The sequence below is a fragment of the Oncorhynchus clarkii genome, chromosome 9 (assembly GCF_045791955.1).
Source record: "Oncorhynchus clarkii lewisi isolate Uvic-CL-2024 chromosome 9, UVic_Ocla_1.0, whole genome shotgun sequence".
NCBI classification, from domain to species: domain Eukaryota; kingdom Metazoa; phylum Chordata; class Actinopteri; order Salmoniformes; family Salmonidae; genus Oncorhynchus; species Oncorhynchus clarkii.
In genome coordinates this window covers 30,103,017-30,121,573 of record NC_092155.1, presented here as the reverse complement: position 1 = coordinate 30,121,573, position 18,557 = coordinate 30,103,017, and the positions used below count along the sequence as shown (strand labels likewise).

The following is an 18,557-nucleotide window of genomic DNA, read 5'->3' as shown; positions in this document are numbered from 1 at the left end:
TGGCAGCAGCATGTCATACTATTTCAGTCCAGACAGCATATGATACATAGGCTACACATATTGCGACAGAGGGGCGCTGTTTCCCTCACTCTGATTATTTATCCACTGAGATTCAGCCACTGGCGAATTTACTGAAAAATATAAAAACACAGAGACAGAAGATACATTATTTTATATATACAGTACCAGTCAAAAGTTTGGACACACCTACTCATTCCAGGACTTTTATTTTATTTGTACTATTTTATACATTGTAGAATAATAGTGAAGACATCAGAACTATGAAATAACACATGGAATCATGTAGAAACCCAAGAAAGTAGCCACAATTTGCCTTGAAGACAGCTTTGCACACTTTTGGTATTCTCTTAACCAGCTTTGAGGAAGTCACCTGGAATGCAGGTGTGCCTTGTTAAAAGTTAATTTGTGGATTTTTTTTTACATCTAAATGCGTTTGAGCCAATCAGTTCTGTTGTGAGAAGTTAAGGGTGGTATACAGAAAATGGCCCTATTTGGCAAAGGACCAAGTCCAAATTATGACAAGAACAGCTCAAATAAGCAAAAAGACACAACAGTCCATCTTTACTTTAAGACATGAAGGGCAGTCGCTATGGAACATTTCAAGAACTTTGAGAGTTTCTTCAAGTGCAGTCTCAAAAACCATCAAGCGCTATGATGAAACTGGCTCTCATGAGGAAAGAAGACCCAGAGTTACCTCTGCTGCAGAGGATAAGTTCATTAGTTACCAGCCTCAGAAAATGCAGCCCAAATAAATGCTTCCCAGAGTTCAAGTAACAGACACATCTCATCTCAGAGGAGACTGTGTGAATCAGGCCTTCATGGTCAAATTGCTGCAAAGAAACCACTACTAAAGCTCACCAATAACAAGAGACTTGCTTGGGCCAAGAAACACGAGTAATAGACATTAGACCGGTGTAAATCTGTCCTTTGGTCTGAATTTGAGATTTTTGGTTCCAACCACTGTATCTTTGTGAGACGCAGAGTAGGTGAACAGATGATCTACGCATGTGTGGTTCCCACCGTGAAGCATGGAGTAGAAGGTGTGGGGGTACTTTGCTGGTGACACTGTCAATTATTTATTCAGAATTAAATAATACTACAGCATTCTGGTTTGCGCTTAGTGGGACTATCATTTGTTTTTCAACAGGACAATGACCAAACACATCTCCAAGCTGTGTAAGGGCTATTTGACCAAGAGGGAGAGTGATGGAGTGCTGCGTCAGATGACCTGGCTTCCACAATCATTTGGACTGCAGAGTGAAGGAAAAACAGCCAACAAGTGCTCAGCAAATGTGGGAACTCCTTCAAGACTGTTGGAAAAGCATTCCAGGTGAAGCTGGTTGAGAGAATGCCAAGTGTGTAAAGCTGTCATCAAGGCAAAGGGTGGCTACTTTGAAGCATCTCAAATGTAAAACATATTTTGATTTGATTACCACTTTTGGTTACTACATGATTCCATGTGTGTTATTTCATAGTTTTGATGTCTTCACTATTCTACAACGTAGAAAATTGTAAAAATAAAGAAAACCCCCTTGAATGAGTAGGTGTTTACAATCTTTTGACTGGTACTGTATATATTGTTTTATTGGTCAAATATATCCACTGGCATCCATGAATACACACCACTGTAACGCAACACGAGTTTCTAGTCTCTATTCATTACATCTCCAGCAATAATGAGAACAATGCAATTTTGCACTAGCTATGTGTGTTCAGGGTGTGTTGAGTGGTGTGATGCAGGATTCACACTTGTCAAAGTGAGCAGGCCTAGACTCATTCAGCTCCACTCAGTCTTCAGTCTGTGTCCAGCATTGTCACCTTCAGTTCAGTCGCGTTGTCTGTATTTATGCGTACACGGAATCCCTTTTACGTTGGTACGTTTTATTACACCATTTTGTTCTCTCTCTTTCTCTCTAGTAGAGGTGCTTAATATATTACAGAGAGGAAGTGTAGCATCTAGTCTTTATTATCTTAAGCATTGTTGTTTGTGTAGCCTAGTCGCTGATAGTGTTCTTCTCTATGCAATGTGGAATGTGTCCATGCCTTCCCGCGACACTAAACCAAACACAGGAAACAGACTAGGCTTGTACTACTTTCAGGAACTATTTTTTTTATTTTTTATTTTTTATTTATTTCACCTTTATTTAACCAGGTAGGCTAGTTGAGAACAAGTTCTCATTTGCAACTGCGACCTGGCCAAGATAAAGCATAGCAGTGTGAACAGACAACACAGAGTTACACATGGAGTAAACAATTAACAAGTCAATAACACAGTAGAAAAAAGGGGAGTCTATATATACATTGTGTGCAAAAGGCATGAGAAGGTAGGCAAATAATTACAATTATGCAGATTAACACTGGAGTGATAAATGATCAGATGGTTATGTAAAGGTAGAGATATTGGTGTGCAAAAGAGCAGAAAAATAAATAAATAAAAACAGTATGGGGATGAGGTAGGTGAAAATGGGTGGGCTATTTACCAATAGACTATGTACAGCTGCAGCGATCGGTTAGCTGCTCAGATAGCAGATGTTTGAAGTTGGTGAGGGAGATAAAAGTCTCCAACTTCAGTGATTTTTGCAATTCGTTCCAATCACAGGCAGCAGAGAACTGGAACGAAAGGCGGCCAAATGAGGTGTTGGCTTTAGGGATGATCAGTGAGATACACCTGCTGGAGCGCGTGCTACGGATGGGTGTTGCCATCGTAACCAGTGAACTGAGATAAGGCGGAGCTTTACCTAGCATGGACTTGTAGATGAGCTGGAGCCAGTGGGTCTGGCGACGAATATGTAGCGAGGGCCAGCCGATTAGAGCATACAAGTCGCAGTGGTGGGTGGTATAAGGTGCTTTAGTGACAAAACGGATGGCACTGTGATAAACTGCATCCAGTTTGCTGAGTAGAGTGTTGGAAGCAATTTTGTAGATGACATCGCCGAAGTCGAGGATCGGTAGGATAGTCAGTTTTACTAGGGTAAGTTTGGCGGCGTGAGTGAAGGAGGCTTTGTTGCGGAATAGAAAGCCGACTCTTGATTTGATTTTCGATTGGAGATGTTTGATATGGGTCTGGAAGGAGAGTTTAGAGTCTAGCCAGACACCTAGGTACTTATAGATGTCCACATATTCAAGGTCGGAACCATCCAGGGTGGTGATGCTGGTCAGGCGTGCGGGTGCAGGCAGCGAACGGTTGAAAAGCATGCATTTGGTTTTACTAGCGTTTAAGAGCAGTTGGAGGCCACGGAAGGAGTGCTGTATGGCATTGAAGCTCGTTTGGAGGTTAGATAGCACAGTGTCCAAGGACGGGCCGGAAGTATATAGAATGGTGTCGTCTGCGTAGAGGTGGATCAGGGAATCGCCCGCAGCATGAGAAACATCATTGATATATACAGAGAAAAGAGTCGGCCCGAGAATTGAACCCTGTGGCACCCCCATAGAGACTGCCAGAGGACCGGACAGCATGCCCTCCGATTTGACACACTGAACTCTGTCTGCAAAGTAATTGGTGAACCAGGCAAGGCAGTCATCCGAAAAACCGAGGCTACTGAGTCTGCCAATAAGAATACGGTGATTGACAGAGTCGAAAGCCTTGGCAAGGTCTATGAAGACGGCTGCACAGTACTGTCTTTTATCGATGGCGGTTATGATATCGTTTAGCACCTTGAGCGTGGCTGAGGTACACCCGTGACCAGCTCGGAAACCAGATTGCACAGCGGAGAAGGTACGGTGGGATTCAAGATGGTCAGTGATCTGTTTGTTGACTTGGCTTTCGAAGACCTTAGATAGGCAGGGCAGGATGGATATTGGTCTGTAACAGTTTGGGTCCAGGGTGTCGCCCCCTTTGAAGAGGGGGATGACTGCGGCAGCTTTCCAATCCTTGGGGATCTCAGACGATATGAAAGAGAGGTTGAACAGGCTGGTAATAGGGGTTGCGACAATGGCGGCGGATAGTTTCAGGAATAGAGGGTCCAGATTGTCAAGCCCAGCTGATTTGTACGGGTCCAGGTTTTGCAGCTCTTTCAGAACATCTGCTATCTGGATTTGGGTAAAGGAGAACCTGGAGAGGCTTGGGCGAGTAGCTGCGGGGGGGGGGGGAGCTGTTGGACGAGGTTGGAGTAGCCAGGCGGAAGGCGGAAGGCAATCATTCACATACCGGCCAGGAGTAGAAATTGCCATACGCATGACATCTTAACAAAAATACTACTGTGAGGAGATGAAGACAAAATGCAGTGTCATTTCAGCTTCTTACCAAATACAGATTACGCTTAACATGTTATTTTAATTCCTATAAAAATGATTTACCACTCATCCGACTCTGAATTCCAGGCTGGGAGACAAACCATTATCATTTTAAGTGATAACATCCCTTGCCATGACAACATTGATTCATTTTCTTTCTGCCAGGTGTGAGGTTTAGATATTAAAAGAAACATGTGCTTCATTAGCTCAGTGACAACCTGTCTGTCTATCTCGCTCTGCTTTCTTCTGTCTCTCCCCGCTCCTTGTTTCCAGCCTGTCTTGTGGCCAAGTCCAACTGACACTCACATGACAAACTCTTGATCAGGTTAAAGCTGACCGGGGCTTTAGGTCAGTTTAGTCAGTGGGAAACTGCTATTATTAAGGAATTTTATTTAGTTCTCAATCATATGTACAGCAGGTAGCCTATTGTTTTTGCCAGATAATCTTTATTTTCTCATACTATGTTTTACCCTTTTTCTTGTAGCACTTGGTGACAAGTATTGTGCCAGGGGTAGTATATCTATTCCCCCCCCACACGCACACACACACACACCCGGCGGCAGCATAGTGTCTCTTCCAGTTCTGCTCAGGAGACGTTAAACTTGTGGGAACTGAGATCTTTTGTCACAGTTTCCTTCAGATTCACACAATGACACTGATGGTATCCTGTCGCTTTACACTGTACTTTAAGTTTTACTGTGGTAGAAAATAGGTTTTTAGAAGCTTGTCAATCCAATATATTTTTTTTAAAGAACTTTCAAAGCTATTTCTCCCAATTAATGTAATTTCCCTCTCTTCTAATTCCGATTCCCCTGAATTATGAAATGGGGGGGAGTGTCTGACACCTCTCTCCGAGGGGTCTTCTCTCCTGGACCTCAACAGTAAGACCCCTTGTAGCCTGGACTCCGATGTACAGTCTTCGCTTATTTATTGCAGTCCAGGCAGGAACACAGTACAGGAGGTCTGTTTTGGGTTTCAGTTTCAGCCTGGTTGCTGTCCGGATCCTCTTTCACTTCCCTGTATGTTTCTGCTCCATTGTTACTGCTATTTGATGGCCTGGCTAATGGGGAGGTGGGTTCTGAGTCAGTGATTTGTCAGCAGAGAACCTAATCTCTGTCCTAGCCCTACTTTTCCTCAGTAGTTAGGTTACGGAGCATGACTTTCTTGCTCTGCTGACCTGTCAAACCAAAGTTGGTCCAATGAATTAAACTGTATGCTAATGTTGTTTGAAAAACGTCACGCCGAAGGACAATATGAACATTTTTAAATGTCTTTTTGCAAAAACATTTGTACCTGGCCATTTAGAGGCCATCCAGACAACCATCACTCTACTATATGACATTATCACTAGTAGGAGACTCTCGTCCCTATAACAGCTATGTTTCAATTAATTCCTTGTTCGTTCCAGATGCTGCTGGAGGAACCATAATGAAGAATGGCATGGTCAGCATAGACCCCATTTCCACAGCACAACCAAGCCCAGACCTCCACAACCACCATGAGCACAACAAGCCCCCCCTCACCCAGCACTCCCTGCCCAGTTATAAGGCCTCTGCCGAGCACTACGGCAGCCCCCAGCGGGGCCATGATGACCAGGACTGCAACAGCCTGGCCTCCCAGGACTCTGGCATCCCCACCCTGGAGATCAATCACCCTGAGCACATCCACGCCCACCCACACCCAGGAGAGAGTGGCTTTACCCTGGGGTCGAACCACCACGACCAGGGCCCCGCTACTCTCTCTCTGGACCAGTCTGGAGACAGCGCTGGCCTCCGCAAGTCCTCCACCTTCCCCCGCAGCAGCTACGACTTGGGGCGCCTCTTCAGCCCCGCCCCCAGGTCCAGCGCTGGTGTGGGAGTCATCGCAATGGGGATGAGTGGTGTGGGAGGCAGAGCCCTGAACCGCAGCGACGACATCTCGGTGTGCAGCGTGTCGAGTCTGAGCACGGAGCTCTCTGCCACGCTGTCGGCGTCCAACGAGGACATCCTGGACTTCATGGTCACCTCCGACTCCAGCGCCATCGTCACCATGGAGACTGACGATGGCGGCAGCGCCCACTTCTCAGACGTGGCGCTGTCGTTGTCGCCAGGCGGTGATATCGGCGGGGGTCTGCGGAGTCCGCGGCGGAGACACATGGGTCTGGGGGCAGAGGATGAGGGCAAGCCCAAGATGCTGGGGCCACTGGCTAGCTTCTTCAACCGGTAAGATTAAATCTGCCTACACAGTGAAGGTTATCACTATGTGATCTTGACAGTGTGTGTAAACCAATTTTCAATGCAAATCCCCCATTGACATAGTGCACTGTTTTTATAAGAAATGTGAGTTACACATAGCAGATATGCGTAAGATTCAGTGCTTACAGTAAACACATGCCCCATATTTTCTGTACAGCTATACCACATTATTGAAAAACATTGCTCAAACTTGCTGTGCTAACTTCAAAAAGCTCACTCACACCTCTCGACACACGCAGAGTCGGGTTCCGTCAACTTGCCTGCCCTGTGTACAGTATAGTCTAGGCCAGGGGTGTTTCACATGTAGCTCCCTGGCTAGCCTATATCCCCAGTATCCTTATTGGTACCCTTGCACAATCTCGGTAATCAAACAGTCACCAGTTATGTTTGAGTGGGTGTAGTTGCTTGTGTGTGCAGTCAATCTGTCCACAAACACTCATCAGGGCTTGGATGAACAAAGTGTGCAGACTTGCCAACATGCACGCATTTTGCGTACCAACTACGCAATTCTCTGTCCATGTACTAGATTCAACTTAAAAGTACGCAGAAATAAATAGGGCCTGATTTTTATTTTTAATGTGTATATTTTTACAACATTTTACGAGGATCATGCATCTTGATAGACTGCAACAGTAATTATGATCCACGTTACACAAAGCATTATTTATTTATATACACAGTGCCTTGCGAAAGTATTCGGCCCCCTTGAACTTTGCGACCTTTTGCCACATTTCAGGCTTCAAACATAAAGATATAAAACTGTATTTTTTTGTGAAGAATCAACAACAAGTGGGACACAATCATGAAGTAGAATATTTCAAACTTTTTTAACAAATCAAAAACTGAAAAATTGGGCGTGCAAAATTATTCAGCCCCTTTACTTTCAGTGCAGCAAACTCTCTCCAGAAGTTCAGTGAGGATCTCTGAATGATCCAATGTTGACCTAAATGACTAATGATGATAAATACAATCCACCTGTGTGTAATCAAGTCTCCGTATAAATGCACCTGCACTGTGATAGTCTCAGAGGTCCGTTAAAAGCGCAGAGAGCATCATGAAGAACAAGGAACACACCAGGCAGGTCCGAGATACTGTTGTGAAGAAGTTTAAAGCCGGATTTGGATACAAAAATATTTCCCAAGCTTTAAACATCCCAAGGAGCACTGTGCAAGCGATAATATTGAAATGGAAGGAGGTATCAGACCACTGCAAATCTACCAAGACCTGGCCGTCCCTCTAAACTTTCAGCTCATACAAGGAGAAGACTGATCAGAGATGCAGCCAAGAGGCCCATGATCACTCTGGATGAACTGCAGAGATCTACAGCTGAGGTGGGAGACTCTGTCCATAGGACAACAATCAGTCGTATATTGCACAAATCTGGCCTTTATGGAAGAGTGGCAAGAAGAAAGCCATTTCTTAAAGATATCCATAAAAAGTGTCGTTTAAAGTTTGCCACAAGCCACCTGGGAGACACACCAAACATGTGGAAGAAGGTGCTCTGGTCAGATGAAACCAAAATTGAACTTTTTGGCAACAATGCAAAACGTTATGTTTGGCGTAAAAGCAACACAGCTGAACACACCATCCCCACTGTCAAACATGGTGGTGGCAGCATCATGGTTTGGGCCTGCTTTTCTTCAGCAGGGACAGGGAAGATGGTTAAAATTAATGGGAAGATGGATGGAGCCAAATACAGGACCATTCTGGAAGAAAACCTGATGGAGTCTGCAAAAGACCTGAGACTGGGACGGAGATTTGTCTTCCAACAAGACAATGATCCAAAACATAAAGCAAAATCTACAATGGAATGGTTCAAAAATAAACATATCCAGGTGTTAGAATGGCCAAGTCAAAGTCCAGACCTGAATCCAATCGAGAATCTGTGGAAAGAACTGAAAACTGCTGTTCACAAATGCTCTCCATCCAACCTCACTGAGCTCGAGCTGTTTTGCAAGGAGGAATGGGAAAAAATGTCAGTCTCTCGATGTGCAAAACTGATAGAGACATACCCCAAGCGACTTACAGCTGTAATCGCAGCAAAAGGTGGCGCTACAAAGTATTAACTTAAGGGGGCTGAATCATTTTGCACGCCCAATTTTTCAGTTTTTGATTTGTTAAAAAAATTTGAAATATCCAATAAATGTCGTTCCACTTCATGATTGTGTCCCACTTGTTGTTGATTCTTCACAAAAAAATACAGTTTTATATCTTTATGATTGAAGCCTGAAATGTGGCAAAAGGTCGCAAAGTTCAAGGGGGCCGAATACTTTCGCAAGGCACTGTATATATATCAATCAAAAATAAATATAAACATCTTGGCATTAAACGGAGTCGGGGTTTTAGAAGACTGCGTGATGAAGAATGAATAAGTGTCCAGTGTTGGCTATAGAGGCACTGCTTCTAAAATGTCTTTGCACTAGATTTCAAAGAAATACAATAGGCACCTTTCACACAGACTGAAACACCGGACTCTTCTAGCGAACAGCGTTCAGATTCCCTTTGTGGTAGCCTGCTTAAGCTTTATTTGTTTTAGTGTTGATTAGGAACCGTGTCAATAAACCAATACTTGTGAGCTGGCCCAAGTGATTGGCCCTGTTTGAGAGGTGACAAGCGTTCCTTTACTATAGAGACTTGGGGGCATTTGCTAAGAAAAACGTTATAGATAATTATCTCTGTGCTAATTCCACAAAACATTTATTTGATATGTTCTGTACTTATCAGTATGACTATTTGTTTTGTAAATACCTTTTTTAGAGGATTGAACTGAACCAGGTGTGATTCATAATGGTTGTCTAAGCACATGTGGTCATGAAAAAAAGTAAGCATACAATGGGTCCCATGCAATAAGAATATTAGCAGGTAATTTTGCAACTCATTGTTATTGCAGCTAGTCAGTAAAGCTATGTCAGATGATGAGTGAGGAGACTGCGGGAAACAGACAGAGCAGCAGTACCCGAACCCCAAAAAATGCAGAGTACACGTGCCTCAAAGTTCCATTCCTGAATGGAACGCTGTCAATAAAGTATTCCAACCTTTTATAGACTTGATTTGGTACAATTCTATAATTGTGATCAGACTCAAACAGTGCGGGGGAACCCCACTTCGGCACGTGCTATGCAAACAAGTTGAAGCTCCAATTTGCCTCGTGCGTCTGGTACTCTAAAAAGTTGGACAGGGTTGGCAGGTCTGAGTGTGTGTGTTTTGGCTTCGTGTATTTCGGGAGCTTAGATGGGAAATTATACACTGCTCAAAAAAATAAAGGGAACACTAAAATAACACATCCTAGATCTGAATGAATGAAATATTCTTATTAAATACTTTTTTTCTTTACATACCGTAGTTGAATGTGCTGACAACAAAATGACACAAATTATCAATGGAAATCAAATTTATCAACCCATGGAGGTCTGGATTTGGAGTCACACTCAAAATTAAAGTGGAAAACCACGCTACAGGCTGATCCAACTTTGATGTAATGTCCTTAAAACAAGTCAAAATGAGGTTCAGTAGTGTGTGTGGCCTCCACGTGCCTGTATGACCTCACTACAACGCCTGGGCATGCTCCTGATGAGGTGGCGTATGGTCTCCTGAGGGATCTCCTCCCAGACCTGGACTAAAGCATCCGCCAACTCCTGGACAGTCTGTGGTGCAACGTGGCGTTGGTGGATGGAGCGAGACATGATGTCCCAGATGTGCTCAATTGGATTCAGGTCTGGGGAACGGGCGGGCCCGTCCATAGCATCAATGCCTTCCTCTTGCAGGAACTGCTGACACACTCCAGCCACATAAGGTCTAGCATGGTCTTGCATTAGGAGGAACCCAGGGCCAACCGCACCAGCATATGGTCTCACAAGGGGTCTGAGGATCTCATCTCGGTACCTAATGGCAGTCAGGCTACCTCTGGCGAGCACATGGAGGGCTGTGCGGCTCCCCAAAGAAATGCCACCCCACACCATGACTGACCCACCGCCAAACCGGTCATGCTGGAGGATGTTGCAGGCAGCAGAACGTTCTCCACAGAGTCTCCAGACTCTGTCACGTCTGTCACATGTGCTCAATGTGAACCTGCTTTCATCTGTGAAGAGCACAGGGCGCCAGTGGCGAATTTGCCAATCTTGGTGTTCTCTGGCAAATGCCAAACGTTCTGCACGGTGTTGGGCTGTAAACACAACCCCCACCTGTGGACGTCGGGGCCTCATACCACCCTCATGGAGTCTGTTTCTGACTGTTTGAGCAGACACATGCACATTTGTGGCCTGCTGGAGGTCATTTTGCAGGGCTCTGGCAGTGCTCCTCCTGCTCCTCCTTGCACAAAAGGTAGAGGTAGCGGTCCTGCTGCTGGGTTGTTGCCCTCCTACGGCCTCCTCCACGTCTCCTGATGTACTGGCCTGTCTCCTGGTAGCGCCTCCATGCTCTGGACACTACGCTGACAGACACCGCAAACCTTCTTGCCACAGCACGCATTGATGTTCCATCCTGGATGACCTGCACTACCTGAGCCACTTGTGTGGGTTGTAGACTTTGTCTCATGCTACCACTAGAGTGAAAGCACCGCCAGCATTCAAAAGTGACCAAAACATCAGCCAGGAAGCATAGGAACTGAGAAGTGGTCTGTGGTCACCACCTGCAGAACCACTCCTTTATTGGGGGTGTCTTGCTAATTGCCTATAATTTCCACCTGTTGTCTATTCCATTTGCACAACAGCATGTGACATTTATTGTCAATCAGTGTTGCTTCCTAAGTGGACAATTTGATTTCACAGAAGTGTGATTGACTTGGAGTTACATTGTGTTGTTTTAAGTGTTCCCTTTATTTTTTTGAGCAGTGTAGTTTCCTCTGTAGTAAAACGCAAAACTTCTCACACCTCATCCTGTGATACCATCTTTTGACACAGAGACACACAAGTGCATATACACACCAGGGTTTCTGAGATTTTAATTGGATATTTGAGGAATGTACTGGTCATCCGTATGCATTTGGGTGCATAACCCATTAGGGCGTCCGCCCACGCAGCCAGCGCCATCAATTAACAAGGGTTATTGGCTAAATGAGCCACATTTACAGGTCTTTAACAGCCTATAGTGAAAGACACTATTCCTGTTTCGATTAGGGTTGAATATTTTGCTGGTGTTTTACAAATGTTCCATCCCGAGATTTAATCACTTTTCTGCCAGGTAACACAGTATTTCTCGGCAAAACTGGAAGTGTCATTCAAAGCATTATAAAGCATAGAAATAGGCCTATGTCTGGATACTAAATGAGCCTGATGAGCCTGAAAGACATTTGAATGATTCCAAGCCCAAATGATTGTGCCTTTATCCAGTACATATACGCTACAAAAGTATGTGGACAACTGCTCATCAAACATCTCATTCCAAAATCATGGTCATTAATATGGAGTAGGTCACCTCCCCTTTGCTGTTATAACAGCCTGCACTCTTCTGGGAAGGCTTTCCACTAGATATTAGAACATTGCTGCGGGGACTTCCATTCAGCCTCGAGCATTAGTGCGGTCCGGCACTGATGTTGGGCGTTTAGGCCTGGCTCGCAGTCGGTGTTCCAATTCATCCCAAAAGTGTTCGATGGGGTTGAGGTCAGGGCTCTGTCAAGTTCTTCCACACCGATCTCGACAAACCATTTCTGTATGGACACAATAACAGCACTTACAGTTGACCGGGGCATCTCTAGCAGGGCAGATATTTGACGAACTGACTTGTTGTAAAGGTTGCATCCTATGACAGTACCATGTTGAAAATCACTGAGTTCTTCAGTATTGCATGGCTGTGTGCTTGATTTTATAGACCTTTCAGCAACTGGTGTGGCTGAAAAAGCCAAATTCACTACCTTGAATGGGTGTCCACATACTATTGGCCATGTAGTGTATGATATCGGCTACAGCACATTACAGTAGGTAAAACAGAAAAGCCTGTTGATGAAGCTCGCTATATGCTCTCTTGGGTAAATTAATTCAACTAGCTTCAGTAGGCTAATCTTTTTGAGTGTGGACCGTATTACTGTATTGTGCATAATTCCAGTCCATATAATAATACATCATTCAACCCATAAAACCGGGCGATATACCGTATTTTACGATATACCGGTATTTATACGCTGACTGGTTTGGGTTTTTACTTTACCTTCTAAACTGGTATTTAAATGTAATACCTCCATTTTTATAGTTTACTTCGCTACTTCAGTCTGCTTTCTCTCCCTCTCTCTCTCTCTCAATGCCCCTTTCCACACATACCTAGCCCCATCCCATGTCAATCAGTCAAGGAGCGCATTTGTTGTTCCTTGACCAAGAGACACTTGCGTTCAGTCTGCATGGTCAATGCAGCACATGCAACAACATTGTTTTCACTTGGCTTCTTAGTATAAATCCACTAGTGGTCTATAATTACACTATTAGTTTGTGTTTCTTACATCTGCAAACAGCTAGTTTGTCTTTTCTCAGCAAGTTTGGCCTAAATCTTGCTCGCCTTTTAATGCTAATCACTAGTTAGCTAACTAGCTAATGAATGTACTGAGTCAGAGCAAACGTTATTAGCTATATAGCGTGATAATACCAGTGGTGGTGTAGACCTAAATCGGCATGTTTCTGCAACAGTATCTTCTAAATCAAAGAGGAATGCGCTAAGCAAAAATGTTAGCTATGTGAAGTAGCTAAGAGAACATTACATGTAGCCAAAGATTATAGGGCCCCCTAGGAAACACTGACCAACACTTTGGTTCCTACCCTGTCACAATAACTCCTCCCTGGCATTTTCATTTGTTGTCATGTCAAACAACACTGTATTCAAAATGGCCGCTATTATATTCTAACTAAAGAATTTGAATAATTATTATATTTCCATGATTCCAACAGTTCACCCAAATGTTTTACTCTAAATCGCAAGTCAAATCACAGTTGTAACATTTGGTGAAAAATAAGGCCTAGATTGTTTGCCCATAACGTGCCGCTCTACGTGGCAGTCTGGAAATGATCGCAAATGAGAAATTTACCAATTCAACCAAAAATTATTTAACAGTATTTAACAATCAGAATGGAGAAAGACCAATTAAAATGACTTAATGTTTGTGTTGCCACCCTAGGGTCACGCACTACTCATACACACCTGGTGCCGACAGAGATCCATCAAATGTATTTATAAAGCCCTTTTTACATCAGCCTATGTCAACGTGCTATACAGAAACCCAGCCTAAAACCCCAAACAGCAAGCGATGCAGATGTAGAAGCACGGTGACTAGGAAAATCTCCCTAGAAAGTCAGAAACCCAGAGAGGAGGAACCAGGCTATGAGGGGTGGCGGCCTCTTCTGGTTGTGCCGGGTGGCGATTATAACAGTACATGACCAAGATGTTCAAACGTTCACAGATGACCAGCAGTGTCAAATAATAATAATCACAGTGGTTGTAGAGGGTGCAAAAGGTCAGCACCTCAGGAGTAAATGCCAGTTGGCTTTTCATTGCGGATCATTCAGAGTTCGAAACAGCAGGTGCGGTAGAGAGTCGAGAACAGCAGGTACGGGACAAGGTAGCACGTCCGGTGAACAGGTCAGGGTTCCATAGCCGCAGGCAGAACTGGAGAAGCTAGTTCTAGGTCCCCAGAAACAATCATCTCTGTTTTGTCCGAGTTTAAAAGTAAAACATTTGCCGCCATCCACTTCCTTATGTTTTCCAGGGAGGGCAATTTTGTGGCTTCACCATGTTTCATCGAAATGTACAGCTGTGTATCGTCCGCGTAGCAGTGAAAGCTAAAGCTATTTTGATTAATATATAGTGAAAACAATAGAGGTCTGAAAACAGAACTTTAAGGAACACCGAAACTTACAGTTGATTTGTCAGAGGACAAACCATCGACCGAGACAAACTGATATTTTTCTGACAGATAAGATCTAAACCAGGCCAGAACTTGTCCGTGTAGACCAATTTGGGTTTCCAATCTCTCCAAAAGAATGCGGTGATCGATGGTATCAAAGCAGCACTAAGGTCTAGGAGCACGAAGGCCAGATGCAGTGCCTTGATCTGACACAATTTAAAAGGTAATTTACCACCTTCACAAGTGAGGTCTAAAACCAGACCGAAGCATTTTGTATACGTTGTTTGACTTCAGGAAGGCAGTGAGTTGCTTTTTCAATTTCTTTGAGAGGAATGGGAGATTTGATATATATGTATTTAAAAAAAAAAAAAAAAACTTTCTCTGTCAAGGTTTGGCTTTATCAAGAGGCTTTATTGCTGCCACTTTAGTGAGTTTGGTACACATCCGGAGGATAGGGAGGCATTTATTATGTTCAACATAGGAGGACCAAGCACAGGAAGCAGCTCTTTCAGTAGTTTAGTTGGAATAGGGTCCAGTATGCAGCTCGGAGGTTTAGAGGCCATTACTATTTTCATCAATGTGTCGAGATATAGTATACAAAAATAAAATAAATGGTTGCCTCGCTTCGAGTCCTTAGGAAAGTATGCCGTGTATTTTTTGAATGTATTATTTCTGACAAGCATTTCACTACACTCGCATTAACATCTGCTAACTATGTGTATGTGACCAATAAAATGTTGATTTGAAGCTAATTTAATACTTTTATGATTCAAAAACATACTGTCAAATAACATCATACCATCTCAAAACATGTTTTATACTGTGATAAGATTTTTTGCGGCCATGACATGCGGCCTACAAAGTTACGAGTATAGCCGAGCGAGTTTGATATTCATTTTGAAATATAACAAGGCCTATTGTATCATTAGGAGGCTGACGCATCCCCTAATGTTTTTAGCCTGCCTCCTTTCTCTCTGTTGTTGCTTCATTCCTTCCTCGCTTTCAACAGATAAATGAATTAAGTTTCGTTGTCCTTAGCTTCATCATTCTAATGACCTCCTTGAATGATATAGGACTAGAATTAGATGCTGAAGGCTTTCACTTCTCTTCAGGAAGATTGAATGCTTTTGGGTCTGCATAAATAACTTCATTAGCCTACCGCAATCACACGTTTGCTCCTCATTCAAACTACCCGTGAGTTATCAGCAAACAAGACCTTGCGTCCCTCTTTGAATAGTGTATTGGTATAAGAAATGCTAAAAAAAATAACATGTAGTATAGCTTGTCTTACATGGGACTCCAAGAGCTAAGGAGCGTTTTTAAGGAGGCCAGCGGAGCACAGGTGTGTGCGTATTGCGCAAGATACAGAGGCTGTAAGTTAGACGCTTATTATGCATAACCAATCATTAAATGGCTAATAAGTCTAATACTGCATTGCATTTATTATCTGAAAGGGGTAGGGTAGGACATCTATCTCATGAATTCTAAAAATAAGTATTCAGACACCTTCACTTTTTCCACATTTTGTTACATCACAGCCTTATTCTAAAATGGATTAAATAATTTTTTTGTCAGGTCGTTGTTGATTTGTTTCCCGCTCTCTCTTTTCAACAGCTTTGGGCCACTTCACACTCGGTCTGTGCCCTTTGATCTTTTCCTATTTTTAGAGGTCTCTGTGGTTGGGTGAGTTCAACCACCGGCATTTCTGTGCTTGTGTTATCCTCCTCCGTTACAGGGGTGCTGATGCTCTGCGAACTTTGGTTTGCGTCCCGTCGCTGTGCTTCATTCGACTGATTTGACTGGCTGCTTCGTAGGAAGTACTGGTCAATGCGAGGTCCCCGTCTCTGCTCTCCCAAGCACCTTTTTCCTCCCTTGATGGATCCTTAACCCCCTTGCCGATGTTACTCTCTCCCAACCACAGCTGCACACCTGAAGTGTGTGTCCTGCTGCTGTTATGGTTGTCTCATGTGCTGTGTTCCTACTCGTAGTCGTTTCCGTTCCTGGGTCCGTAGCCGTGTGATCAGTCATTGAGCCATCTTGCGCCCCAGCTCTCGCAGGCTCTAGGGGTATGTTCCTTTGTTGACTTTCAGTAGCACTTAGCGGGTGTCTCCAACATACTGAAGCAGCGTCGGAGACTGCCAACATGGGTAGCTAGCCCATGACAGCCCCCGTGGGGGTCTATTCCCTCTGGTCAGCTGTCTCTCCACGCTGTCACACAGACTTTCCCAGTTATCTCTGACACCTGTGGTCACTTCTGTCCTTCAAATGTAACATTTGGTGACTAAGATGGCTGAATTCTCCCTGCCACCACCCTCCATTCCTCGCTGTGCCTGGTGAGTCCCAGGTTCCACGGACTCGATGGGATTCAATCTTTTCAAACACACTACCGGTCAAAAGTTTTAGAACACCGACTCATTCAAGGGTTTTTCTTTATTCGGACTATTTTCTACATTGTAGAATAATAGTGAAGACATCAAAACTATGCAATTAGACATGGAATCATGTAGTAACCAAAAAAAGTGTTAAAAAAATCAAAATATATTTTATATTTAAGATTCTTCAAATAGCCACCCTTTGCCTTGATGACAACTTTTCACACTCTTGGTATTCTCTCAACCAGCTTCACCTTGAATGCTTTTCCAACAGTCTTGAACGAGTTCCCACATTTGCTGAGCACTTGTTGGCTGCTTTACCTTCACTCTGCGGCCTGACTCATCCCAAACCATTTAAAATGAACACTTTTTTTTTTGTTGCTTACAACATGATTTGAACTCAAATGTTTTGACCTTTTTGACCAGGTCCAATGTCACCAACCTGATTAAAGTGTCCTTCCTGTTCCATTTATAGGAATGCTCACAGCGAGGGTATGTCTGCGTGATGAATGCTGCCTTGCTGGGCTTCTCTATGGTGCATGTTTGGCTGCAAAGTGGACATCTCTCGAACAACTGCAGCAGGCAACCCTCAAACAATATACTTCCTCATCTTATGAGGTGGTGTTGACTGGAATGGCCTGTGAAAGGGTGATATAATAGACAGCCAAGTGGTAAATTGCATTTTGTTATAAAGAAAGGGCAAAGCTTTTTTTGATAATACTCTGCACAACCACATTGACTCTACTACTTGTATGTGCTTGGTTTGGTAATTAACCTACTAGTTTATCAAACTGGGTGTTTTTTAATGCAACTTCTCATCACACACATTACTGTTGATGAAGCCATTTGTGTCATCAGGGCAGTAACTCTGAATCTAATTTTAGGTTGTCACTAGTTACCAAGGCATCAACCTGCCAATTTCTGCAATGTATTTTCCTAAAATGTGATTTTAAACCTAACTGGTAACTTTACCTAACCCTAACCTTAAATTAAGACCAAAAAGCACATTTTTGTTTTCGTGAATGTTTATGATATAGCCAGACTTTGTGGCTGTGGTAACTAGTGGAAACCCCTAAGTCTACATCTGTAGAGCATAGAATAACTTTAGCTCCAGATTGGATTAGATTGGCTTGCTAGCATTATCAAATGATAGTTACATAACCAACAGTATCTAGACCAGTGGTCACCAACCTTTTTCCAAATCAAAATCACTTTTGCAGTCAAGAATCAAGCTGAGACCTACCGTTCAGATTCTTTTTTAAACATGAGCTCTACATTTTTTTTTAACATTGACCTAATAAAAACAGTTCGGTTGGAGTTAGGTTTGTGCAGTAAGCATATTGGCTATAGACCTGGCCTGCCAATCTTAGACCATATCATTTTTCCAAACTCAAAATTTGATAACAAAATAAATCAGCTGGTGTAGCACTTGCGAGGCACGGTTTTTACTGGATGAATGGTACCTGCATCTGATGGTCATGGTGGTTTCAAGACAAGTGTGGTCAAATCATGACATCAGTGATCTTCAGCTCGGAGCTCTAGAAAGATGATACAGTTTCCAACTTTGAATTCCGAGTTGGATGACCGGTCAACAACAAAAAAATTCCCCGTCGGACCACATTTTTCCCCCCCAGAGTTCCTAGTTGTCTTGAATGCACTGAAGTTTGAGATATCCGAGTTCCCAGTTGTTTTGAACATGGCATTAGTCTCAGCGTAGGGACTTAGTCTCACCTTTTCATCCGGTGAGACTGACCAGAGAGAGGGGACAGTCTTCCACCTGATTGCGAAACTTGAGTCGCACCTCATCCGCCTCGTGCACAAATTCATGTTGTTCCTATGACCAGAGGTATTAGAAATATTAAAATAGACCTGATG

At 43.5% G+C, this 18,557-nt stretch overlaps 1 protein-coding gene across 1 annotated transcript in view; it reads left to right on the top strand.

Moving 5' to 3' along the window:
- LOC139416199 (TBC1 domain family member 14-like) overlaps nt 1–18,557 on the top strand; it is a 70,292-nt gene that overhangs the window by 1,445 nt on the left and 50,290 nt on the right. Inside the window, exon 2 of the mRNA XM_071164583.1 lies at nt 5,663–6,455. Within this exon, the coding sequence (XP_071020684.1) occupies nt 5,663–6,455 (793 nt within the window). The remainder of the gene's footprint in view (nt 1–5,662; nt 6,456–18,557) is intronic.